Consider the following 27,531-nt stretch of genomic DNA (forward strand, 5'->3'; position numbering starts at 1 on the left):
CCAGCTGTGGCACTGCATCTGGAGACCTGCCGGAGGCAAAGGCTAATAATGGGAGCTGCAGGCATCTGAGTTACTCACCCGTACTTTGTGTTAGAGGGCATCTTCTAGTCAAGGAGCTCAAAACTTTTTTTTTTTTTTTTTTTTTTTTTTTTGGCCATGGAGTGCAGCAGCTTAATAGGGGATCTCATTTCCCAGGCCAGGGATTGAACCTGGGCTGCAGCTATGACTGAAAGTGCTGAATCCTAACCACTAGACCACCAGGGAACTCCCCAAACTCTTTGACTAGGAAGTGACTTTCAGAGACCTTCAGCAGCAGAACAAAACTGTGCCAGCCAGACGCATGCCCAAAAGTTTAGAAAGGTAGTCCAGGAGCAGTGCCTGCCTGCAACAGAGTGGTCAAAGCACCAAAGGCAGCTTTCCTAGTCTCTTGCCCAGCAATTCTCTGACTGTGGCCCTGGACCAGCCCCATCGTAGTCACCTAGGACCTGGTTAGAAAGGTTAATTCGAAGGCCCCAGCCCATACTTACCCATTTGGTCTTGAGAGTCGTGCATGAGTGCCTGACACGAGCTTGAAGTTTTAGTCTTCAGAGGACTTTGCCCTTTAGAGGGATCAAAGGCTGAGGTTTAAGCTGAAAGAATAAACTCTAACTGGGAATTTATGAATTCAGCCAATGGGTGGGTTATACACTGATGGGCAATAAAGCCTTCCCAACACCTTTCCAATTACATTACTTAGACCATGGTCACTGCTAGTCACTATGGCACCTTTGTGCTGATTAGAAAAGGGTGTTTTCCTGCAAGTAAAAAAATAACCATTATGTGAGAGTATTATTTTGCAGCCCGGGGTGGCCTATGATGTTGGCAGCAGCCCCAGCTGTATATGTGTGTATATGTACCACACTCATTTACTCCTACATCTCCAAATGCCAGGGAACACATTCCACTAGCAGCTTCAATACTTTGCATACCGCCAAGCCTGCCTGCCAGGTGAGGCCTCTTTGTCAGGTTTGGAATCAGGCTGTAGAGATGGAGGAGAGAAGCTGGAATTGGGCCTCCAAGAATACTAGGCAGGAGAAAGGAGTAACCTCAAGAAATTCCCGGGGCATTGTCAAGGCAGCACAACGCCAAGTGCACATACATTTATTTACGCGTGACTTCGTATGTGCATAGTTAGGATGCTGGTATAAATGTAGATATGAGGTTTCCACTGCCATCTCACTCCAGAACTAGGCTGGGATGCCAGAATCGCTTTGCCCTTTCCAGCACCACTCTCATATAAGTTAGTATATGTCTACAATGTGAATAGTACCATCTTAGATGTGGTTCCCTTGTGCAGTGCACAACCTGAACATCAGTACTGGAAGCCCTGACTCTGCCAATCCCCAGTGCCTGAAATCTTCTTCCTGGAGCCAGCCCTATTACAGACATGGGTTTGCTCTCTCTCTTGCTTAATAATTTTTACAAGCAGTTAAGCAGAGCTTTTCTTCCTGCCAAATCACCAAATTTGAGAACTAGAAAGGGTCTTTGGTATTTCCTAGTATGAACCCTTCCTGTTTAAAGAAATTAAAGCCTGAAGAGATTTGCCCCAAGGTCAAAAGGCTAGATAGTAACAGAGCCAAGGTCTTCCATCTCCCACTTTTGTTGCTCTTTCCTCCCATGGGCTTTCTTTGCTTTGGGGGATTTGTATATGCTTAAGATTTAAATAATTCTCACAATGTTTGTTTATAAGCAAAATTTTATTGAGTCTGTTTGTGTCCTACTTTATGAATAATGAGGAAAAAGGAGGATATGGGCAGGTTTTATCTTTACCACACATGCACTATTTGTTTTGTTTTTTCTTTTAAGAGAAAGGATAATAAAATACTTCACTCATCATTCACTTTTTAATTAAGAGGAAGAAACATCAAACTCTAGCCACTAAGGTTTTTAGAAGTAAATTAAAGTCCATCAGTTTTGCACCAAGGCCATGTTGTATTAACTAAGAGTCGAGAGAATTAGGTTCTAGACCGGGCTTTGCCTTAAATTCAAGGGTGGTCTTGGAGTAGCCATTTCATCGGCCTGAGCCTCAGTTTCCTCACTGATAGAGCTGGACAACTTAGATGATTTCTAAGGTCCTTCTCTGCGTTGATGATCTGATTCTGTGATGAGAGAGAGAGAAGAGGGTTGATAGAAAGGAGAAGGATGGAGAAAAAACCATGGGGGCTGTTTCTATAGAGAAAGAGGCTCTGGGAAAGAGAGGTGGATGGGGAAGGTGTGTGGTGGAGAGCCAAAAACGAGACAAAGAGAAAAACATGGAGAGAGGTGGAGAGGCAGAAGGAGTCAGAGAATGAAGAGGGAGGATAGTAAGTTCGATAGGTTCTCTGTGAGTGTGTCAGGGTTGCACCACTGCTCACCTCACCCCTCTCCCCTAGACAGTGGCTATTAGAGCAGACCCTGACATGTTCCCATGGCATCTGCCATTCATAGGGGTTTCTCCCCAACAGTCTGCTCATCTGGCTTGCTTTTTACAAATCACAGAGCATCTCTGAGATAAGGGCTGACTTTCCTGTACAATTCCGGGGGCTGTGCATCTGTGTGTACAGTCAAAGTGTGAATTTGCGTCAGAGCATGGCAGTGTAATTGCAGGTCCTAGAGAATCTTGTCCTTTGTTATTGGGTGTCTGCTATTCCAAGCACATTGTCTGGAACTTCTAGATCTTCCAGTAAAAATTCTTACAAAAACTCCATCTATTGTAAACAAAAAGTAGATAATGGGAGTTCCCTTTGTGGCTCAGAGGTTAACGAACCCGACTAGGATCCATGAGGATGCAGGTTCGATCCCTGGCCTCGCTCAGTGGGTTAAGGATCCAGCATTGCCGTGAGCTGTGGTGTAGGTTGCAGATGCGGCTGGGATCTGGCATTACTGTGGCTATGGTGTAGGCCAGCGGCTGTAGCTCGGATTCAACCCCTAGCCTGGGAACCTCCATATGCCTCCGGTGCAGCCCTAAAAAAAAAAATAAAAATAATGAGTATTCTTTAAAACACTCCTACTAGAGGGCGTTCCAGAAGGTACACTGGACCGCTCGTGTTTGTCTGTTGATTCAATTAACTTCCACTCTCTCCCAGCATCTTCTTCAGCTCTAGCTAGGCAGTTTTCCAGCTTCAGCTGTCTTCCTTTGCACCCTAATCTTGACCTCATGGTGTTGTATTGCTCTCGCTAACACCCTCCTTTTGTGCAGATAAAGTCCATCTTTGGCCTGCACAGTTCAAAAATATTCATAATCTGGTGACCAGTGGTCATTATGGAAACTAACTCAACTGTCTGCCCCTTTCCAAAATAAGGAAATATCCGATAGATTCTCTAAGGCCAATTACATACAGATGGTTATTTTGTACCTGCTTATTTCTAGACTATAACCTTCCAGTTCCACCAAATAAAACATATCATAATTCAACACATAAATTCCTCCACAGAATCAGAACATCACTTGTGCCTTAGAAGAGGCCTTAGAGTTCCCTTAGTCCAATAATTCTCAACCCGGGCTACACATATAGGGGAACTTAAAGAAACAAAACAATGCCTGGGCCCACCACATACCAATTGAATCAGTTACTAGGGGTAGGAGCCTGTGCATAGGTATCTTTTTAAGTTTCCCACCGAGATTCTAATGAGCAGCCAAGATTAAAAATTTAGTTCAGGGAGTTCCTGTTGTGGCTTAGTGTTAACGAATCCAACTAGGAACCATGAGGTTGAGGGTTCGATCCCTGGCCTCGCTCAGTGGGTTAAGGATCCAGCATTGCCTTGAGCTGTGGTGTAGGTCACAGATGGGGCTCGGATCCCAAGTTGCTGCGGCTGTGGTGTAGGCTGGCAGGTGCAGCTCTGATTAGACCCCTAGCCTGGGAACCTCTATATGCCATGGGTGTGGCCCTAGAAGAGGCAAAAGGACAAAAAAAAAAAATTAGTTCAACCCTCAATTTACAGATGAAAAACCAAGAGACTTCTTTAGGTATCAAGACTCACTTCAGAATCTTACAGAGGTGTCAATACATTTATAAAGCCATCAGCCCCATTCCATTTGCCATTCCAAAGCTCTGAGATTATCTTCTCTTTGGTGTTTGAGAGAATAGAACTGTAGTTCCCCAATACTTCAAGTTTACACTTGAAACAAATCTCCTCTTTGATTAAATTAAGTTCAAGGCAAGATGCAGAGGTTTCCTGCTACAAATTTAAGTCAAAGCACTTCAGGTACACTAAGCAAATATATACCGTGCTAATCTTGGTGGTTTAAGTAGCTGTCAAATATTTATCCAATGGAGGAGAGCATTCACTTGAAAAATCCAATGGTGGACAACTAAAAACTCATTCTGGCCTGTTTGGGACTTTCTTTGCAGTTACTGTTGAAATTGAGAGTATTCGCTGCTTTGGGGAGAATCTTCAAACAAAACAAGGAAACCACACTGGGAAGGCCTCACTTTAGAGGGACAAAAAGGCAGTCTAGTTTCCCTTTTACCCCCTGCTTAACTCTTTCCTGCTGAGACGAGACAGGTCATCTCTTCAACTGATGCAAGATTTGTTCTGATTGCCAAATTCCAGTATCTGAGAACAAGAGGTTGGGGGTGGCCTCTTAAAGCTTGAAAGACAGAAATTTAAGTGAAATAAAAAGGATTTCTGTTTTACACAGCAGAAGGCAACTTGTTACTCCATGAGGCAGTATAGGCTGAGAAAAGGAAATAAATGAATTAATTTTTAAAAGAGTTCAATACTATCAGAGCATAACAGGTATAGGAAGAGCAACCAGAATTTGAAGGAAAGCGTTTGCCCCCCAAACATGTCTTACTCTGTAGAAACATGTCTCTAGACATTCCATCAAACCGTTCACCCAGGAAGTCAGTTCTTGTATTATTATTATTATTATACCTAAATCCGCTGGAATGGGTGATATGGTTAAGGGTTTGGGTCTCGTGGACTTTTTTCCCACGTTCATAGTAAATACATGCTATTAAAAGGGGCAATGAAGTTGTGAGTAGATTAGTTGCTGAGGAAAATCATCATCGAAAATGTCACCCAAACAGGTCCCTCAGTGGCGAATGGACAAAAAACTTACCAAAAGGAAAGACTTACCAAAATTCTCACCCAGAGACTAAGTCCTAAGTCTCTGCCTCATTTTAAAAGCCAAGAAGGCAGCAAATTAGATAGCTGTTGGATATCCTACCTCATAAATCGCTATGTTGGAGTTTTCGTAGGTAGCCAGAGTAAGACTCCCTGAAGAAAAGGAGAGCCTTGGGGACCTTCCACTTTGGACTTCTGAGGTGATCTGGACGCTTACACTGGCACGACTTCCTCTCTGTGAAAGGATTAGGAAAGAATGTTTATGAACAAAATTATCATGATTAAAGACAGAGCACTGAGCTATTCTGTAGATACTGGCTTATCTGTTTTTGTTTGTTTGTTTGTTTGTTTTGTTTGTTTTTTATTCCTGAGAGTAATGCTGATTTGAGCTCTATAAACATGAAGTTGATTAATTTTTTTTTTTTTTTTTTGCTTTTTAGGGCTGCGTGTGCGACATATAGAGGTTTCCAGCTAGGGGTTGAATCAGAGCTGCAGCTGCCGGCGTACACCACAGCCACAGCAACGTGGGATCTGAGCCATGTCTGCAACCTACACCTCAGCTCACGGCAATGCCAGTTCCTTAACCCACTGAGCGAGGCCAGGAATTGAACCTGCATCCTCGTGGATACTAGTTGGGTTTGTTTTTGCTGTGCCACAGTGGGAACTCCCTATTCCCTGCATTTTTTTTTATGCTAGGATTGGTTCTGTGCTTCACTTCCATATACCACAAAAGAAAGGTAAAGGTTTAAAGAAACTTCCATCTCCTGAAGAAAATTAGAGTCATGGATTTGAGGGGGCAAGAAAGAACACCAGTCATGATTAATCTGAGACTCTCATTTTATAGACAAAATTAAGAAAAAGATGAAAAAATAACATTTGAGGAGTTCCTGTCGTGGCTCAGAGGAAATGAATCTGACTAGCATCCACGAGGATGCAGGTTTGAGCCCTGGCCTCACTCAGTGGATTAAGGATCCAGCATTGCCATGAGCCATGGTATAGGTCACAGACATGGCTCAGATCTGGCATTGCTGTGGCTGTGGTGTAGTCCAGTGGCTACAGCTCCAATTCCACGCCAGCATAGGAACCTCCATATGCCACGGGTGTGGCCCTAAAAAGACAAAAAAAAAAAAAGAGAGAGAGAGAGAGGGAGAGAGAGAAAAGAAAAGAAAAGAAAAAGAAAAAATGACATTTGAAAAATCAATAGCAGAACTAGAACAGAATTCCACCCTTTTGGCTCTTAGGCCTAGCTTTTTTTGTTATACCATCTTCAATGGCATCCTTTTTGGTGCATGATTAATAGCAGAAGGTAGGTCAGAAAGCAGTAAGATGGTAGAGAGTGACTGTATCATCTGCCTGTGATTTATGAGTCTGATGCTTAAATTCCTTATTTCTTGATTTGTTAACTTGTACATTTAAGTCTGGTAAGAGAGGGCTAGAAAGTGCACAGTTGAATGACAAAAGGAAGGGTTATCTGTAATCTGTGTTAACTTTTAACGTTGAACATCTTTAACTGAACTTAATATCTTCAACCGAATCAGCAGATTTATTTCAAATGAAGAAATGATAAATCAACAGGTTATCAGGTCATGATGAGCATTGTACAACTACAAATGTAATAAAATTCGCTGCATAATTAAAAAAACAAGTATTTTAAAATTAAAAGAAAATCAATAGGTTCCTCATATTCTTCTCTGTGTCTTTCTTAGAATTATAGCAATTCAGAGTTAGAACTTATATTTGGTATTGTCTAGGCCATTGCCCACCCCCAATTCCAACACCCTCATTTTACAATGGAGAAAGAGAGACCTAAAGAGGAACTTAGGGACTGGAAGAAGGATGTAGATGTTATATTTCTGGTCTTGTGTTCTTTTTACCACATCCTGCCTTGTTTCATTCTTGCTTGCCAATAAAAATTAATCTTAAGTACTTTCACGCACTCTGCCCTTAACAGTCTTTGATAAACTAAAGCTCTCTAGTTGATTGAGCCCCGAGTTCAGTTCATCCTACCAAGACAAGACTATCACAAAGCTCTAAGGCAATAATAAACTAGACCCAGCCCCTAATGTGTTGAAATCCCAACAGCTCAAGGTTCAGGCAAGATGGAAAACTTGATTCTTCACATAACCCTTGCATAAACCTGAACTCTGCTCAACAGAGCAAGGCCAGAGAGGAATCTACTTCCTTTTCATTCTTTATTTTCGTATCTCAACAGGAGCACCTAACTCTGTATATTGAGATTAGACCCCTCCGTGAAGGACAAAGGAGAAAGCAAGAGAATCTGCCAAAATCCACATACATTTGGGCTTCAGCTTCACTTTCTTCTAAAAACTTCCTTTCCTGACTTGACTTCTACTGACCTGCCAATTTTTCTAGACTGAATTAATTTTATATTCACCAAGAGTTTACACTTTCAGACATTCCATTTGGATGGAATTCTTGGCTTGGCTTCTTGACTGATTAGACACAGCCAGCTGCAAGTTTGTGACTACACAGCAGTTAAGGAAAATGTATGCTTCCCCTATCTTTTCTCATCAGAACCCCTGATACAAGCCAATTGCCAAAAGGGATCCAGAGGCCAAGAGCTATGTTCTTCTATGTTAATGTCATCCCTTGCCACCTGGGCCAATAGAGTAAACAAACAAACAAACAAAAACAAAACAAAATTCCCTGTAAGTCTCTCCATCTCAGTTGCTCTTCATTTTTATCATTCATATAGTGAGAAGCGGTGGTGATCTTTTTAACGCACATCATGTCCAAATTTATGCACAAGTGATAGAAAAGGTCTATTACCATGAGCAAAATTTAAAAAACTGTAGACACTTTGGTGATTTTGTGAGAACTGCTATGAAACAAACGTTTTGTGTCTCAGGAGGAAAGAAAGAAGGTATGGGGGGGAGGAAGTTTTATAGTTACTGGACTGTAACTGCAAGGCCTGTGCAAAAGGAAAGGCTATTTCAGTCCAAAATTGAGCTATGTTTATTGTTTTGACACTTTAAACCCAAAACATCTAGGCAATCAACATGAACTATCATTTTGACATGGAAACCACTGAAGAAGCAGGGATTTTAAAAACAGGTTTGTTGCCCTTAACCAAAATTTTACTATATATTGCTACATTTGGACAACGACTTCTAGCCATCTGCTTTTACCACTAATTACCCATTATTGGATAAAATATTTTGTCACAGAATTGAATACTTGTTTTCTTAGTATTAGGTTATCTGTTGGGATTGCTTTAGATCTTGTACCTACCCTTTCTAATTGAGGTGGGAAATTTCATACAAGGTATGTTGAGTATGACAAATCCAGACAAATTCCACTACGTGAGTCCTAGGTGGCTTCAAAAATAGAGACTGACATCAATAAGTTTTGATGGCGTAAGGGCAGAATGTAGCTTTCAGCCACAGTGATAATTTTGGCACTCAGCGATTCATTTCCAGGAACATGATATCAGCCTTACAAAAGGACCTGGTGATTTAAACAAGTCAAGAGTTAGGGTTATAATTGAGACTGAACCAAACAGCTGAACATTGATTAATTTGATTCCAGCTGTGCAGAGTATTATCATGTAAATCCATCTTCACCCAACCAACTAGTTAAAGCACACATTTTAGTGTCACATGGAGGCAAATGATCAGTTCTGTCCCAGAGATAATTAAATCCCAGATCTGGTATGCTGGTGTAGCAAAAGTAAATAGCACCTGGGGACAATGTGAGGTGTTTGCATCCTTTCCCTATACCCTACCACCACCATACCAGAATTTGCAAAGTCTAGTGTCTTTATTTTGACCACATAGACTGGGCACAAAGAGACACACTCTCCTGTTAGAGTTGCATTTGCCCAAACTCTTCCTCACACATTCCTTTCCCAAGCTCTTGTTTATACTGTTTTCTCTGCCTAGGATGCCTGTAGGGGCCAGCAGGTAATATAAATTGATGAAATAAGCTGGTTATAAGACAATAGGGAGTGTCAGGAACTGTATCAAACTACAGACACCATTTTTGCAAACTTTTCCGAAAAGGGCAATTACTGCAGAGTTCCAGCCAGTTTACACAGTGATGCCCAAAGCTGATAGATCTTCCAGCCCTTAAAGAATACCCAGAAGTCCAGGTTTTTATGTGTAATCTCACAGTTCCAAAATTCTGGCCAAAATTTTTATAACCATAAAGGTCATACAAAAAGAGTCACCAGTTTGTGACATCAAACGTAGACAAATCCTATCCTTTCTTCTTTAAGACCCAGATTTGGTGCTGGGTCCCAAAGAAGCCTTCCTCTTCTGATCTATCTCCTCTGAAGTTCTACCATGTTTCTAGTGTCTTTTGTGCAATATGGCATCTATCACCTCTTTTGTGTGGTATTATTTGTCTCTCTGACTTGATTGTCATCTCCATGAAGGCAAGGACTCTGGGCTGTCTCTTACAAAGCTCAGCCCAAGGCCAGGACATAGTAGCAGGCACTCAATGAAAACTGCCAATTACAACATAGTCACAATCAAAACAGAGCCTCTTGTGACATTTAACTCCCTTTCACAAGTCGATTCACTCACTAAACTTTTACAAGCAACTGTTACACTATCGGCACCACATCAGGTGATACTAGTTAACATTTAAAAAAAGAAAAAGATTTAAAAAACCTGGCATTCCTGTCGTGGCTCAGTGGAAACGAATCTGACTAGCATCCATGAGGATGCAGGTTCGATCCCTGGCCTCGCTTAGTGAGTTAAGGATCTGGCGTTGCCGTGAACTGTCGCAGACATGGCTTGGATCTGACGTTGCTGTGGCTGTGGCTGTGGCGTAGGCTGGCAGCTACAGCTCCGACTTTACCTCTAGCCTGGGAACCTCCATATAATGCGAGTGAGGCCCTAAAAAGCCAAAACAACAACAACAACAATAACAACAACCAAAGTGATGTACCTCCGCCCTTAAGGAGCTAGCAATCACATGTTGAGTCCAAATGTATAAAGAAGGGCTATATGTGGTCCAAGCTACACTACTGCTCAAAACTGTTCTAAGACAGCACTATCCAATAGAAATGTAACATGAGCCACATTATGTACTTTTAAGTTTTCTAATAGTTACACCAAAAAAACCTAAAAAGAAATGAGTGAGATTAATTTTAGTAATATACTTTATTTAACCCAGTATACCAGAGTACTATCATTTTGATGTGTAATTAATATTTTTAAAAAATTTAATGAGATTGGGGGGAGGGATGGACTGGGGGTTTGGAACTGGTGTATGCACACTGAGGCATATGAAATGATTGGCCATTGGAGACCTGCTGTATAGCACAGAGAACTCTACCCAATATTCTGTGATGATCTATGTGGGAAAAGAATCTGAAAGAGCATGGATGTGTCTACATGTGAATCACCTTGTTGTCCAGCAGAAATGAGCACAACCCTGTAAATCAACTAGACTTCAATAAAACTTTTTTAAAAAGTTTAAAAAGTTCTTGCCTCCATAGAGTGAGGCTGGAGAAGAAAGGAGAAAGGAGAAAAAAAATAATGAGCTATTTTATGTGTTTTTGTACTATCTTCTAAATCCAGTGTGGATTTTACTCTTACAGGACAACTCAGTTCAGACTAGCCACAGGCCAAGTGCCTCGCAGTCACTTGTAGCTTGTGGATACCATGTTAGAGAGTGCAGTGAGAGAAAAGGATACTCTTTACCTTGCTGCCAGACTGGGGATTGATAAATGTCACATCCTTCAAAGTCAGTAGAATTCCATTAGGTCCTTTCATCAACTGCATTTTATTTATAAGACGTCTGAAACAAGCATAAAATCAGAAGGTCACAGGATGCTGGATGTTTTGCAAACCAGGGGTTAATTTCCCCTATGACAGAAGTTAAAAAATATATATGAGATAACAGAATAACATCCACACATGGATGTTTACCATTGTATCTACAGCCAAGAGAGACAGCAACCCTGGTCCTTATAGCTGCGGTATTACAAAGACCAAAAGAGAGAAGTGAAAATGCTGTGAACAAGGTATCAAAAGGGAGGGTGCTGCACAGGGATGGTATCTCAGACTAATAAAACGATGGTCCCACATCAGGGGCACATTCAAAACAACACTTCTGAATATTTTTAAAGAACTCAACACCTTTTCTCGTATGCCATAGTATATATTCTATTTTTAGTAGGGTCAGGAATCATTAATCTTCATTTTACAGCTACGAAAAACACAATAAAGACACAAAACAAAATTAAGCAAATTATGTGAGATCCCATAGCCTGAGGCAGAGCTGGGGCTCACATCCTTGGTGTCTGGCTGTGGGCCCAGATTTCTGCCTGCAAGACCACTTGTCTTGCAAAGTTGCATCGATGCGTTGCCAAAGCAACAGGTTGAAAAGTGGAAAAATTCAATCAGTTGGTTGCTTTGTCTACATGATTCCAAACAAGTGGGCTGACTGGGTTTTTTTTTTTTTTCCTTTGAATTGGTCTCTTGTCTGAGCATTACATAGACACAGTTTAAACCTGATTCTCTCCAAACATGCCCATTAATTTGCAGTGAATGCAATTATTTCCTATAAATCAATTACTAGACATGTAGGAGTATATGATGTCTACCCACACAACCAGGTAGGTCCTCAGCTGAGCTAACTGGGCAACTTGAGGGAACCTTGGATTAGTCCATGTGGTTGTTTTGTTCTGGTCTGTCTTGGGAGCTCTGATAACTACAGTTTGGCTACACTTTTTCCATAACCTCTTCATGGTCACACCCTGTGGAATGTATTAAATCCGACAGCCAGAATGGAGTAAACAACCACTGAATCAAAATGCTTTGTCACAATGCTCTAAGAAGTCTACAGTGTCACTGTAGCTTTAAGTACCAGCAACCCAGTCCGTTTTTCTCAGTGATTCCACTGATTTGTAAACAAACAATTAATGTGTTTCTAATTGTCTGCCAACAAATATGTCCCTTATCACTGTGGGAGCCGCTGCCCTGCAGAGAAAATTAAAAGAGCCCTGTAGTGAATTCTTGGGTAGAGCGCATGAATCTTTTGGCAAAGTAAAGCCCCACTCCCTAACTTATCTATTGCATATGTGTAGTGAATTGTCTTAAAGCAGGCACACCTGTAAAAATATTCATGCTACAGGATACACTAATAGAAAGAAAGCTGGACTCCCCATTCAGAGACCTGGGGTGTAGTGCCGATTCTGTCATTAATTAGCCAGATGACCTTGGATAAATAATTTAACCTCTCATGCCCCTGTGTCCTCATCTATCTCGCAGGATAATCGTCCTTGCATTACTTGCTTTATAGGGTTGTTTTGAAAATCAAATGCGATAATATATGTGAAAGTGCTCTGAAAAGCATGGAGCACTATGAAAGTATAAGAGCTCATTATTATCATTATCATCATTAGTATTACAAAGCACGAGAGAGCTTTATAGAAAGGCGAGGCAATCTGGTTCAGCGGCGTAGGGAGAAAGGAGGAGTTCAAAGAATCCTTTGTTTTGGGGTGGTTGGGTTCTTTGCACGTCTTTCTTTCTGGAAAAAAAAAAAAACTTAAACAATCAAAACACAGAGAAAAGGAAGGAACAGAGAGCCACTCTCCTGCAAGTAATCACCATCTATTACAGAAACTCATCAGCCGCTCGGCTCTTCTGATTGCAGCCGTGGTGGGCAGAGAGAGGGAGGAAGGCAGCAAAGAGAGGGCATCTTTTGTGCTTTGTTAGCTGAAGAACCAAGGCCCAAGTGACTCTGGGAAATGATGTGCCTCTCTCCCGTCTCTGAGTTTTCTGTGACCACTTGAAGTACCAATTGTCTCAAACTCATTTTCCTCTCCAATCATTTTCCTCTCTAATCATGTCCCTCTCCAATCATTTTCCTCTCCAGTCTTCTTTGCCCTTCAGCCCACAAGCTCCAAACAAACGCCCCCCACCCCCACTTCATGATTTTTTTTTCTTTTTACCTTCTCTTCCTATGAACTGCAGGTGGGGCTTACTCTATGCCCAAAGAACGAGTCCATTCCTTGGGAAAGACCAATAAGGTCAGACATTTGGGGGGTGGGGGTTGACAAATAACATAAGCAGCTGAGTGACTCCATTTCCCACCTTGCCATGGGGTGTTTGGGCATTAGGGAGCCAGATTACTATAACTCTTCACCTCTCCCTAGAAGGGGAAGATCTTGATTGGATAGCATTTATTTTCACTAAGTATCTAATGATGTTAATTAAATACTTTATTCTTTGGCAGCAGCTAAAGACATTAAATTTCTGTTCTGAGCAGGGTTATGTCACAGTTATAGAAATTAAAAGAAAAACTTCCTTTGAACTATTGTCTTTATCAAGTGTGCTTTAACAATTCACAAGCTACCTAATGCTTCATGTGGCTTTATCAAGTTCCTAATACTGGGGAGATTAGATAAGAGTGGTTTTTCACAGCAATGCAAACATATTAAACACTGAGTGTGACACCTGTTAGAGTTTCAATCCAGGATTCCACAGACTCATTAGAATATCAGAGCTAGAAGGGCTCTTCAAAATCATCTAATCCAATTCCTTCATTTCACAAGTGAGAAAATTCTGGCCAAGAGAGTTTCAGGTCTTGTCCAAATTTACACAGCTACTTGATACATTCTAGACATTCTTCCTTGGAATTTGCCAAAAGAGCTACACTCCATTCCCTACCAAGTTCATGTCATATGGTTGTCAGGACCATTCTTACAAGGAGATAACAAAGACATGGTTTGCAGGATGGAAAGGGTTAAAGTGGGAGGGTTGTGGTTGATTTCGTTTTTCATTTTTTTCCCAAATCATGCTGATACAGGGAAGGTCCAACTGTTCAAATGCCAAGATTATAAGAAATGGGTGTCATGTTAAGCCATCTTCAGCCATTTATCCTTGACCCTGAATTAGTTCATTGGAACAGCTGGTCACATGTTAAAGGATCTGAGAGAGGAAGACAGAGACTTGATGATAATGAGATGTTGACGATTAGCTGGGATAGCTTTTGTCCAAGGAAGAAGGACAGTAAAAACCTGGAATGTGATACCCTGGGCAAAAGGCATGAGTGCCAAAGAGAGGATCCTGGGCTCCCAACAATCATCAGGAGAGTCCCCTGTGCTTGGGCAGGAGTTGAGATTTACCGTTTCTTGAGCACTGACTGTGAGTCGTGTTGTTGTAGGTACTTTACTTGCTTCAGTTTATTTAATCCACACTATAGTTCTGTGAATTAATTAATACCATTATCCCTAAATCTTAGATTCTACCCAAAGTCTGCTTAATTCTTGGAACTCGTTAAAATATCCCAGTCCGTACCTACCAGTCCATACCATTTGGGGAAGGAAATGGTTATAGGAGACTCTGCTGGTGGAAAGGGGAACACAGAGAGGGAGTAGGCAGGCCCTAAAGTACTAGTTTTCTTATTTCCCGATAGTGTTGAGAGCCAGATCTGCTCACAGGCAACAACACTGACAACACAGCTGAGGAAGTTATTCTTGGCATCATGAAAACACTTCACTCTAAATGGGGCTGGTAGGGTCGGTAAATCACTATGGAAAAAAAGAAAATCAGTGGGTCATGTAAGGAGGCACTTGTACTGAAACATGACTTCCCAGAAATCAATATTAACAAGGTTATTATGGGATGTATTTTTATATACAAAAAGAGAAAAAAAAAGTACCTTATAAAGTAAGAAAATCCATTAATAGACAGCAGAGCTACAAGCAAAGCAAGGCAGATCATCACAGCAAAGACAGGGTCAATGCCTGCAGAGAGGAAGAGGAAGGGGAAGAATGGCATCAGAAAGAAGCTGTAAATAAACAGCACCACAGAGCGACTCCTCATGCTTTCTGATGACTCTAAAATCAAGCCACATCTACCTAACTTAATTCCATTTTTCTCCAGAACAGTCTGTCTTGTTGACTTTATGGACACAGAAAGCAATTTCACTGTTCTGAAGCAAAACCACTCACGACTCTGACAATAACAAATCACATGAATTAAGGCTGACCCGGGTGTTTCTTTGGAGAAAAAAAAAAAAAAAGTCCACGAATGGAAAACTTTGAGTACCTTAATTTAAGTTGGACAGCAATAGAGTTCTTGAGACCAAATACGTTATCTCACCTGTGAAGGGTATTATGTTGCCTTCATAAAATAAAAGACTTTTTAATTCACCCGAGCCCATAGACCTCATGAGTTATAGATGAAAAACATAGCACTTGTCCTTCAAGGGTAAGTCTGGTTTTGATAATTCGTGGTTTCACTAGGATATAAATTGTCCTCTGGAAAATCTAAATATGGATGGAGTCTGAAGATTTCAGAGGGAAATATATGATGATGCAAGTGAAGAGGTTGCTAGGTATGTCATGCTAAAGCAAAAATAAGTCAAAGTCTATTTCAAATGGATGCCTTTGGTTCTATAAGGGTGTGGGGTATACTTGCATAGGGATAATATTATAGATCCTTCCAAAGTTCCCCTCTGGCCCTCAGAGATTGGATGGAGTTTCCCCTCTTCCACAATCTAGAGGCATTCCATCAGTCAGTCAAACTGCATGTATTTATTGGATGCTTACCATGTTGGGTGGTTGGCAGGGGTGGGGGGGCATAAGAGTTATTAGCCATGGTCCCTGCCCTCAAGGAGCAGTCTATATGGGAGGAAGAGACACAATCAATACCCAAGAAATAACTGAAAAGCAATTTTGTGCTAAGCTGTGAGGGACAGATTTTTTAGTTCAGGGGGAGATCAGAGGAGAGGGTATAGATATGGTATTTCTGAAGGGGAAACTGGTTGACAGGATTTGGATACATTAGGGGAAGGACAGGTGAATTTTCTAGCAAAAGAAACAATCACCGATCATAGCCTACCAAAGACCAAGGAGAAGGGCCATCCTCTTATTAGAGGGCTCTTTGGGAGTGGGACCCTTTTAAAAATGAGTGGGGACGTCTTTAAATTATAGATGATTATTCAAGGCTGAAAAGTACCTCTCATTTTCCTTATTATTTTAAATTAACTACATAAAGTGCCAAGATGTTTGTGTCACATGAATGCAAATGATTGATTCCACGAATGTCCCAATATTAAAATATGCCTTCCCCTAAAGAGGTTCCCTGTAACCCAAGCTGAGCCAAATTGACTACTGGTGATTTTCCACTCCCTACCTCCTTGGCAGATCTTCCCTTCTGCAAACCAGCATTTTGTGTCTGCCCAAGGGGGCCTGCCACCAGGGAAGTGAATGGGGGTCTCTCTGAACCATAGCAGCTCCGTTTCCATGTCCACAGTGTAAGTACTGTGGAGCTCCCATTCTTTCCAGTTGGTGTCCAAGATTACATATTCTGAAATTCCATTTCCATTTGAATCTGTCCTTATCAACTGGTTGAATCCATAGAGCTGCATGTTTCTGGAGTGCTGAACCAGGCTGGCAGCACTAGCCCGTCCATTTTCTTTCATGGCATTATTCATGGCTTGTGCGATAAAGTAAATTGAATTGTAGATGGTTCCAAACAACGGTGAAACCTATTTTTAAAAATTACAATTATCTTGAGCCCTAGTTGCCCTAGAGCAACCTCAGAGTGTATTCCAAGCCTGTGTTCATTATTATGGGCTGCACGTCTGAGTGGAGGTGAGCTATGAAGACCCAGGGGGGGAAAAAAAAACAATTGTTTCTGAGGACTTGCTTGGTTTCTCCCCTGAATTTTTCTCTTTTTCTCCCCCAGGCCTTCACATCTTTAAATATATCAAATATGACAATTTTATGAGCAAACCAAGTCATACACAATATATTTTTACGCTCCTAAACTGAGAAAGTGATTTAGAGCTATAAAGGACACTAAAAAAAAAAAAAAAAAAGTACGAAATAGACAAGAGACACTCAAAAGAAATTTACCGGGTTAATCACTGGTGCATTATGCATGGATAAAATCATTTGGCTGGCCCTACTAGAGTGGTAGGTGTGTGTGGTAAGACTATAAATAATGTCCCCACACTCCACATCTGTGTCCTTAGTTCAAAATGGCCATTTTCCTAGACACATGATCCCCAGAAAAAGTGAACACTAGAATACAGTTTTAAACACATACCCCCCCACATACACATGTAGACATGCATACTGACACGTACGCAACCTCAAATATAGAGTCAAATGTTGGACTATATGGAGACTGTGGGTTTTAATCAAGAAATCCTATATCCTAGTGGTGTGCAAAGTGGCAAAGCTTTGGTGAGAAGCCACCGAAAAGCAGTAAGGCTGCTACAATGAATAGCATGACCCTTCCTGCTATATAAATATGGTAAAGGCAACAGCATCTGTGTACTGTGCCTGATGCCCTGCTCATTAACCTTGTGAGTTTCATTTTTGGAACAAACCTTGTATCCTTTTTTCCAAAAATGTGGGAAAGAAGAGCCAATGCTCTCTCTCAGCTTCCCCCGCCCCCACACTGGCCATGGCTTCATGGTTTTTCATACCATTTCACTTCTAGGATGGAGTTCAAGAAAGCTATGGTCATGTCATTTTCCTAAGCTTCAGGGAAAGCTAATACTTGCTACTTTGGTTTCACAAAGTCTAGAAAGCTATCCTCCTGTAACAATCTTTGTCAGAATAAAAGGGTTTAAAATTGAGCGAATCATTTTGTGTTGGAAATGATTCAACAAGTCAAGATGCAGAGAGGTGTAGCAGCTAGCAAGACACTGCCATGCCTTATTAATGTAGAGCAGAGGGTTTTCAACCCTGGCTGCACATTAGAATTACCTGAGGAATTTCAAAAATACTAATGCCAAACACAATCCAGCCAAGAAAAAGAGACACTTTAGGTTGGGGACCCAGTAATCAGCATTATCAAAAGCTCCTTAGGGAGTCTAATATGCATACAGGGTTTAAGACCAATAGTGTAGAAGAAGACATACTGGCCTAGGGTCTGTTCCTAATGCCAGGATGTTGGCCAAGTCTGTTATTCCCTCTCTCTGGGCTTTAATTTCTTCCTCTCTAAAATGAGGATACAGAATCATGAATGTCTAAACCTTAGGGATCATCTGGTCTAGCTATCTTCCTTTCTAGATATGAAAGGGAGACCTAGAGGCGTTAAATGATTTGTCAAGATCAGTTAGCAGACATAAGATCCTGTCCAAAATAGTCGTAAGATTTTGGTCCACATCAAAAGGCCCTTGATATTTGCAGGACCACTAGTTCCTGCCCAAAACATCCATAAGGCATTTGGTCCATGCCAAAGTGTCCTTGATATTTGGTCACATTTATGCAAAATGTCCAGAAGACATTTGGTCCACATCAAAAGGTCCTGGAAACTCGACCCTACCCAAAATGTCCATGAGAATATTTGGTCCCTGCCAAGTGGTTTTGGACAGGACTAAATATTAAGGACCTTCATTTCTCTGATCTTTTACCATGGACATGCCCCACAGCTCCGTCCTTTGTCCTCTTCTCCATCTACACTCACTCCCTTGGGCTCTTCTTCTCTCATGGCTTTAAATATCACACTTATCACACTATACCATAAATCTCCGATTTATACTTCCAGCTAAGACCTCTTCCATAAATTCTGGACTCATATAGTTAACTGCTTACTTGGTATCTCTGCTTGAATATTAAATTTCAGTATACCCCAAGTCAAACTCCTGATCTCTGCCTCAAATCCTCCTGTTCCATTTCCAATGTCTTTCCCATTTTTGTTGAAAGCTACTGCTTGATACCAGCTGTTCATGCCAAAAACCTTGCCCCAGTAACAGAGCTAACCAACAGTAGAGCAGAAACATCTTAGTCTCCTGAGTTTTATCCCAGTGATCTCCCTTTACCACCCTGCCATTGCACACACTATAGAAATAGGCATGGTGAATGGGTGCCACATCCTGCCACCAAGTCATCCACGCTTAGCTGCCTAGCACACACTGAGGTCCCTTAAGGCATCTTCACTAACTCTTCTTCCTGAGATTCTCGGATGCTGCCTTTACTTGTATTTAGGATTTCTGCAAGAGTCTTCCTCTTTTCGGGGGTTTTGGTAGGCTATGACAATAAACAAAGGCTGGAAGGTGGAGTATAAAATCAATACTAGTAAAACAAATGAGTAAAAAAAAAAAAAAACGGGGTAGCAAACCCCTGAAAGCAAGGGGAATGCTAGTATTCTGTTTAGGAAGGCACAGAGCCTTCTGGGAAAGGGATTGTGTCTAACCTACAGCTAAATGCAAAGATTAAAACTCTTAAAAACAACACCCTCACCTCTGAGTTGACCCATCCCTCAGGGTTTCCAGCTGGCCAAGTTATGCTGCCCTTTGTACTCTCAGATTGACCCCTGTTAGAGCTGACTGACAGCAACTCAACAAGATGACTGAACCCTAAAGCTTGTTCTTCAGAATTCTCTAGCTTCTACCACATATCATACTCTACACACACACACACACACACAGCCGCAAAACTATGGGAGAGGGACTTGAAGCTAAGGAAAAGAGCACAGCTGTAGCAACAGCATTCAGTTGCAAAAGAGGGGATGGTCACTATGTCCCACTCCCTCTCTGTGAGGGTTTAGATTTGTGTTCTAGCTGGTTTGTGTTGCTATTTTACCGCTGTGCCCTTCAGCAGTGGTAATTGCCCCTTCTCATAAGCCAAAGGCATACTCTGTTAGCATAGGTAACAAAAGCTCTGTAGTTGCTTGCAGCTGCTTCAAAGAAAAAGAAAAAGAAGAGGTAGAGAGTGGGTTGAGAGAAGTTAAGGACACTCTTTACAACCCTCTGTCTTAGCTTCTGACTATAGTTCCAAAGAAGCAAGATTGGCAGGACCTTCCATCAGACAGATGACCTTGTTACATCACAGGCCAGAATGGACCAGGGATGATGCAGTCTATTGCTTTTGACTACTGTATAAACCTGAACCTGAATAAGTGAATGAATGAATTGCAAATAAATGAATGATATTTGAAAATTGTCTTTCAATGTTATTCAGTAACTTTAGCTAGCTCTACCCTAGGTTTTTGGAGCTCGTATCCAGGAGAACAAGGTCTGGGTCAGGAGTGGTGATATTTGAATTTGTTCACTTTAGTGGTTCATGCTGTCATTAAGTTGACTATCAGCAGTCTAGATTTACTGTGTTTGAAAGACCCAAAACCGGCTTCCAAAGAATTCTGTCCTTGGAAGTGTACATTAAAACATACCTGGCTTGGCAAGCATCACTTAAAGGACAAAATGGCAACATCACTTTTGAACAAAAACCCAGGCTCATGCAGCAATCAGGAAACCAAAGGGCAATTGAATTCTTGCCATTAAAGGTGGTACCTCCAATAATGCATGATCTCAGCCCTTGGACTTTGCCAAGAACTGGCTAATAGCCTGATTTGTTTGATATGATATTCATGAACATAACACTCTTAATTTTATATAGAATGAGGTACAAAGACAATTTGTAGCCACTCTGAGCTGCAGGCAACCTTTTCTGACAACCTGTCTGGTGGGCCCCATCCTGGAATGTTCCAGTCCTAACCGCATCCCCGTCAGCCTAGCATCCCCCTGCCAAGCACCCATATTTATAGTAATGGAAAACAATAGGTGCAGGAGCTTATGGTCCCCCAGGCTTGCTGAGAAATCCAGAGGATTTCCTTTGCTTAGCCAAATAAGGCTACACTTGGAAAAAATATCCAAAATGTGTGTTCTAGCAATGTGCATTTGTATCCAATAGAATTTCATTGAAAACAAACGTTGGGAATACAATGAAAGTGAAGAATGCAGGAACCAAACCCTTATTTCAGAAGCCTTTTTTGTGCCAAAATATAAAGGTGCAAAGTGATAATCTTTGCCCAATCATGCCAAGGCCAAATTAGGAAGTTTGTCACTGATGTCCCACCATCTAATCTCTTCATTCTGATTTATTTTTCTCTTTTCATGGGTCCTCATAAAGCCCTACCACCTCCTATATGAGAAGAAAACAATTCAATAAACCCATTCAGGTCAAAGTATTAGTCACTTAGTAATGTTACCTTACGTTAAGCACTAGACATGGAACACAAAGAAAAAATTTTTAAGGCTAATGTGTGGTTAAATGGTCAGGTTCTGGTACGTCTGGTAGTAGATGTGAGTTGGAATCCCAGCTCTGCCACTTGCCATCTGTATGACCTTGGACAAGTTACCTTGAGCCTCAGTTTCATCATCCATAAAATGGAATTGATAATACCTAATTTGTAGGCTTGGTCTGAGGATTCAGTGGGATCATTCATATAAACTACCTGGTGCAGAATAAGCACTGAATACATGATAGCTGCTATTATTTGTATTTCAGAAGAGAAGCACAGGCCTCTGGTAATATCATCCTGGAAATGTGGTGTTTAAGACCATTGTCCCAATCTTGAATTTGTGACCAATAAATAAAAGAGTCCCAATTATAGACCCAGCATCTTTAGCACCATGAAATGGTAAAACTGTTCCCTTTCGTTGGGTGAAAGATCTTATTTCTATTTTGTTTTCTGTTATATTGCCTGCAAAGTTCCTAGCCCATCATCATAATAAAAATAACAACATTAATAATAGTAAATATTTATTTAGGAATCATTAAGGTGCCAAGCAAGCCCTTTATGTGTGTTAACTCATTTAATCCTCGAAACTCTATGGGGTGAGTACTATTATTATTCCCAATATAAAAATAATGGAGATAACAGACAGCATAAGTAAATTTACAGCAGTCTGCCTTCAGAGCCCATGCTCTTAAATACCACGTTATAGCTGAACTTAATAAATATTTGCTAAATTAATTAATGAACTGTGGTTAAACCCCCTGATAAAAGAATATCATATCTACCTTTTGTAACTTCTTTTTTCTTTCATAGCTTCCTGATTTTAAACATAGCAAAATTAACATTTTTTTCTTCATTCCCTTCCTTCCTCCCAATCAACAAGGAGCACAAGAAACAGAAACAATAAACCTCCATATCTAATGGTATTAGGAGACCTCTATAATCCTGAACCACACAATAGGAAGATAGAAAGCTGCTACAAGAGTGGTAACTGATTTAGCTGAGTGGAGGGTGATTCCATCTAAGTGTCTGAAGAGGGGACTATTGGTAAGCAACAAACAGATTCGCACCCTGTGAATCCTAGAAATGCTTAGGAATTTGAGGCAGTGTATACTAAAGAAGTGTGGACAAGACAGAGCACTAAGAGAGAGATTGCTGTTTGAATGTCTGTAAGGAGCACTTAGACTTCTGCCATCCCCCCCTCTGCCAAGGAGAGCCAGATCTCGACAGGAAACAGGTTAAACTGATTCAGAGAGGCTCCAGAGCTGGAACACTTGATCCAAGGGAAGGTGAGAGTGAGGTGGGCTATAAAAAAGAAACATGGAGTTAAAGTGTTCATACCTAATGATGAGAATCCCTGTCTACTTCCCCTAACATGGCTTCTAGAAAAGTGACAGCCAGGATTACGGCTCCCAGGAAGGAGAGTGGAACATTCTTCTCTGAAAAAAGGGACTAGCCCAGGAGACAAGAACTACAGATATTGACAAAAAAAAAACCCACCAAAAACGAAAACAAAAATACCACCAAAAACAGCTGGCAAGCCAATTGCCCTATATTGAGACCCACAGGTCAATATACCCAGCATGTACATACACTTTCATATCCTCCTTTAAATCTTCACTCTCAAATATGAACAGACAGTCAGGATCATCAGACATTTCAAGAAAGCATCCAAGATTAAACAGAAAGATCAAAACAAAGAATCACGAAAAATTAGGAACTGAAGAAAACACTAAGCACAGAAGATGTTAAAGAAATGATAATGAATATTTTCAGAGAAATAAACGAAGATACTATATCCATGAAACAAAAGCAGGATGATATAAAAATAGAATAATCAAACAAGAATCAACTCTTGGAAGGTAAAAATATGATAGCAAAAAAAAATTAATCAGTAAAAGAGTTAGAACACAAAATTGAGCCACACCTCCAGAAAGAAAAAGTAAAAACAGAGATTATGAATGATAAAAGAGAACTAATAAGACAATTTAAAAAATTAAACCCAGGCAGTTTTATATCCAACTAATAGTATTTCCAGAGAGAACAAAGAAAAATGTTGAGGAAATTATCAAATAAATAACATAAGAAAATTTTCTAGGCAGAATGAGTTTCTAGATTGAAAGTTCCCACCAAATATACAGCAGATGTCAAAGATCCAGACATAATCGTGAAATTTCATTACATCAAGAATAAAGAGGAGTTCCCGTCGTGGCTCAGTGGTTAACGAATCCGACGAGGAACCATGAGGTTTCAGGTTCGATCCCTGGCCTCGCTCAGTGGGTTAAGTATCCGGCATTGCCGTGAGCTGTGGTGTAGGTTGCAGACGCGGATCAGATCCCGCGTGACTGTGGCTCTGGTGTAGGTCGGCGGCTACAGCTCCGATGAGACCCCTAGCCTGGGAACCTCCATATGCCGAGGGAGCGAGGGAGCGGCCCTAGAAAAGACAAAAAAAGAAAAAAAAATCCACAAATTACTCAGATTAGCCCTAGTGATTTTACATTTAGGGTAGGGAAGCTGAAACCATTACAGGTAAATTTTTTATTTCCAAGTATTTTTGGATACCATATGGAAACATGTGAAATGGAGGAGCTTTTAAAAATTTACATTACTAGATGCCTTTAATGGCCTTTGCGTAACCTCCATATGCCACAGGAGCAGCCCTAGAAGAGGCAAAAAGACAAAAAACAAACAAACAAAAAGAATAAAGAGAAGTTCCTATTGTGGCTCAGTGGGGTAAGAATCCAACTGGTATCCATGAGGAGGTGGGTTTGATCCCTGGCCTTGCTCAGTGAGTTAAGGATCTGGTGTTGCTGCAAGCTGCAGTGAAGGCTGCAGATGCAGCTCAGATCTGGTGTTGCTGTGGCTGTGGCGTAGGCTGGCAGCTGCAACTCCAATTAGACCCCTAGACCAGGATCTTCCATATGCCACAGGTGTGGCCCTAAAAAGAAAAAAAAAAAACAAAAAATTTTAAAAATAAAAAAAAAGGAATGAAGAGATAATCTTAAAAGCTTCGGGGGAGGGGGGGAATCAAGGAGGAGTGAAAACAGGTTGCATCAAAGGATGAGGAATGACATTGGAGTTCTGAACACCAAGAGTAGAAATAAGATAATATGCCATGTCTTCAAAGTGCTAATAGAAAATACTTTTTAACCTAGATTTATATACTTAGTCAAACTATCAATCAATAGTGAAGACAGAACAAAGACTCAGTGCAAAATTTCAAATATCTACCTCCTGGGTACTTTTATCAGAAGCTACTAAAGGATGTACTCCACCAAAGTGGGAGAGTAAACAAGAAAATGGGAGTTATGAGTCATGAATAGTGAATCCAGCATAGAACAGAGAGAAAGGAAATTTCTAGGGTGATAAAAAGTGAGATCCTACCAAAATAGCTGTACTGCAGCCTAAGGAGCAACAAGTTTAGATTGGAGTAGGAGGCCAGAGAGCCTCAGGAAAAACAAATGACATCGATAAGGGACTTAACAGGTTTTACCATGTATAAAATTGTTTTTGAGAAGATTCTACAGCTTTATCAGACAGCATAGAAAGACTTGGATATCCAAATTAAGGTAAAACAAAGTTAAAAATAAAGCAATTATTAACTCCAGGAAAAATCAAGTTATACTAGAAATGAATTATTACTATACCACATGGGTCATCTATGAATGATATTTAGATAGTATAATTTTTTTTTGGTCTTTTTGCCATTTCTTGGGCCACTCCCTCGGCATATTGAGGTTCCCAGGCTAGGGGTCTCATCGGAGCCATAGCTTCCAGCCTACGCCAGAGCCACAGCAACGCGGGATCTGATCCGCGTCTGCAACCTACACCACAGCTCTCAGCAATGCCAGATCCTTAACCCACTGAGCAAGGCCAGGGATCAAACCTGCAACCTCATGGTTCCTAGTCGGATTCGTTAACCACTGAGCCACGACGGGAACTCCTAGATAGTATAATATTAAAAACACAAAATATGGAGTTCCCGCTGTGGTGCAATGGGGTAAGGATCTGGGGTTGCTGCAGCTGTGGTGTAGGTAGGGTTCGATCCCTGGCCTGGGGACTTCCATATGCCATGGGACCAGCTGAAAAAGAAAAAAAAACCCACAAAATATGAATTTAACTAAAAATTGTGACATAACTATATTGAGGGTCTGAAGGAGTGTAAGTATATAAACACTAATGATCCTCAACTATAATGGGAAGTCAACAAATAATGTCCAAAATTGAGTAATCAAGAAACCAGTAGTCGTAAGGTATTTAGAAACATGAATACCACAACAAAGAACAAAAAGACATGAAAGTTGTTGCTTCTGATGAAGGGTGGAAGGAAGGCCTAGGGACTGTGTTGTTGTTGATATGAAACTTTTAGCATTTCTTAACTTTTCTAAACTATGGGCATGCATCATTTTGATAGTTTTCGTGTTTTTATTTTTTGAAGAAGCAAGTGTGTAAATCACTGCCATAAGCAATATAACCTATATGTAGAAATTTCAACTCTACTGGAAGTTATTGGGTAAGGGAGGAATATAGCCATCTTTTTCGTATATGTGTTTACTTATTTATTGTCTCTCTTTCACTAGAATTTGAGCCTCACAAGAGCAGGAACAAGCAATGTGCTAGTAAATGTTGGCAACAGTGTGAGGAGGGAAAAAACTCTTATTTGTAGCATTCACCCATGTCTGTGATGTGAATGCTCTCAAAGCCTGATTTCAGGCAACCAACATGATGCCACCGAATGCAGAGTTGGGAAAAGAGGCACACAACTGGCTTTTATTAACTGGCTCCACCAGACTACTAACAAAAATCCTGTCTTATTTACTGTTCTATCTGGAGTTCAGCATAGCGCATGGCACATGGCAGGTGCTTAATAAAGAGTCGTTGATCTGTTGACTGAATAGGAAAAACCAATAGGAGCCCAGGGATAAGCAAACATTGAACTACATGATTGGATATGAGAAAATACCAATTGGAATTCTGAAAGTGAAATAATTTTGAAAACTGGAGTGGTTGGGGGACTCTGTGCCAGTAATCAGAAAACCTCAAGACAGTAGGAAGCTGAGGTCAGACAATAACTTAGATGCTAGATCGCCATCAACCCATAAGGTCATCCTGGCCCCAAAGGAGAAAAATTGGAAATGAAGTAGCTGTAAGCCAGGCACTCTGCTAGACACTTTACACATATCACTTTGTTTAATCTTTCACAATAATCCCAGAAGATGTAGATTGCAAACCCACTTGACAGATGGAAAAATTGAGACTCAAAAATCTAAGTGACTTGCCGAAGGACACGCAGCTAGTGAAAGAGCTGAGGTTTAAACCTAAGTGTGTCTTTATCATATGTTCTTCCTGCCATACGTATAGCTGCCTTCAAAAGTACCTTTCAGCAAGGTAATTTAGGGAAGGGGGGTTTGTTTATCAGAGATGTGAAAATAATTGTCTTGCTCTTCTATTATTCTTTGGTTGTGAAGGTAAAGCCGAGGCACCTGCAAAGTGGGGGTGGAAATGCATCCAAACAGGCTTTTTTATAAGCTCTGGAGTCTTTGTTTTCGCTCTCTCTATTTCTTTGTCTAAAGCAGAGTACATGCTGCCTAGCAACCAAACTAATGGCGTCTTTTTTTTTTTTTTTGCCTTAATTACCTTATGTTTTCCACAAGCTCAAAGAGATTAGATAAAATATTAAGAGTAGAAGGTCTAAATTTTTGTATCAAAATATCTGCTTATATATATGTATAATACACACACACAGATACACACAGACCCTTCCATCCTCTCAATTCTGTGATTAAAGTAAAAAAAAAAATGGCTTAATCTCATATCTCTGTGATGCTGTATCATTGGCTAAAAAAGCACAAAAGAATCACCACCGGCTTGCTTGTCTACAAATACACCAAACAACTGGATTGAGCAACCACTCTTAGCAGTTTGAGGGATTCTTGCCATTCTTGACCAAATCAAGAAATTGTTTTCAATTCAATATGTGGGTGTGTCTCCTAAAATGCATATTGATTTTAAACATATCGGTGGTAATACAATTCACATTCAATGCTGTAAATATCTCTGCTAGTCACTTTTTTTATTAGAACAAGAATCAGCAAATTCTGCTATCAATATTCAGGACCGAAAGGGATAAGAAAATCTAAGTTTCATCTGAATCTTTTATTCAGAGAAAGAGGCAGTGCATAGGAGAAAGGAATGAACTGTATACAAAGAGGAGAAGATCACGGAGAATGTGAGTGTCAGACACAATCAGTTACCTACCTGACAGCTTTCTTCCTTGCTAATAGAATCTCAATTTTGTTCACACTTTTCCAACAGCCATAGGGTCAGTCACGTGGTCTCGTTCCTCTTTCTAAATTATTAGTTATATGGGTGTGAGACACCATCACGACCAGGAAAATGTGGGGAGAAGTCTGCCTGAGGAGCTTCTGGGCAAGATTTCCTCACCCTTAAAAAGAGTCACAGGGAGTTCCCACAGGTTAAGATC

General features: G+C 40.7%; 1 protein-coding gene across 1 annotated transcript in view; it reads right to left on the reverse strand.

Annotated features, from left to right (window-relative positions):
• The window catches only part of GUCY2F (guanylate cyclase 2F, retinal), a 109,288-nt gene that overhangs the window by 67,554 nt on the left and 14,203 nt on the right, over positions 1–27,531 (reverse strand). The window contains 4 exon segments of the mRNA XM_047764241.1: positions 5,192–5,323; positions 10,761–10,857; positions 14,728–14,812; positions 16,206–16,560. Of these exon segments, the coding sequence (XP_047620197.1) occupies positions 5,192–5,323; positions 10,761–10,857; positions 14,728–14,812; positions 16,206–16,560 (669 nt within the window).

Source organism: Phacochoerus africanus, chromosome X (genome assembly GCF_016906955.1).
Source record: "Phacochoerus africanus isolate WHEZ1 chromosome X, ROS_Pafr_v1, whole genome shotgun sequence".
Taxonomy (NCBI): Eukaryota; Metazoa; Chordata; class Mammalia; order Artiodactyla; family Suidae; genus Phacochoerus; species Phacochoerus africanus.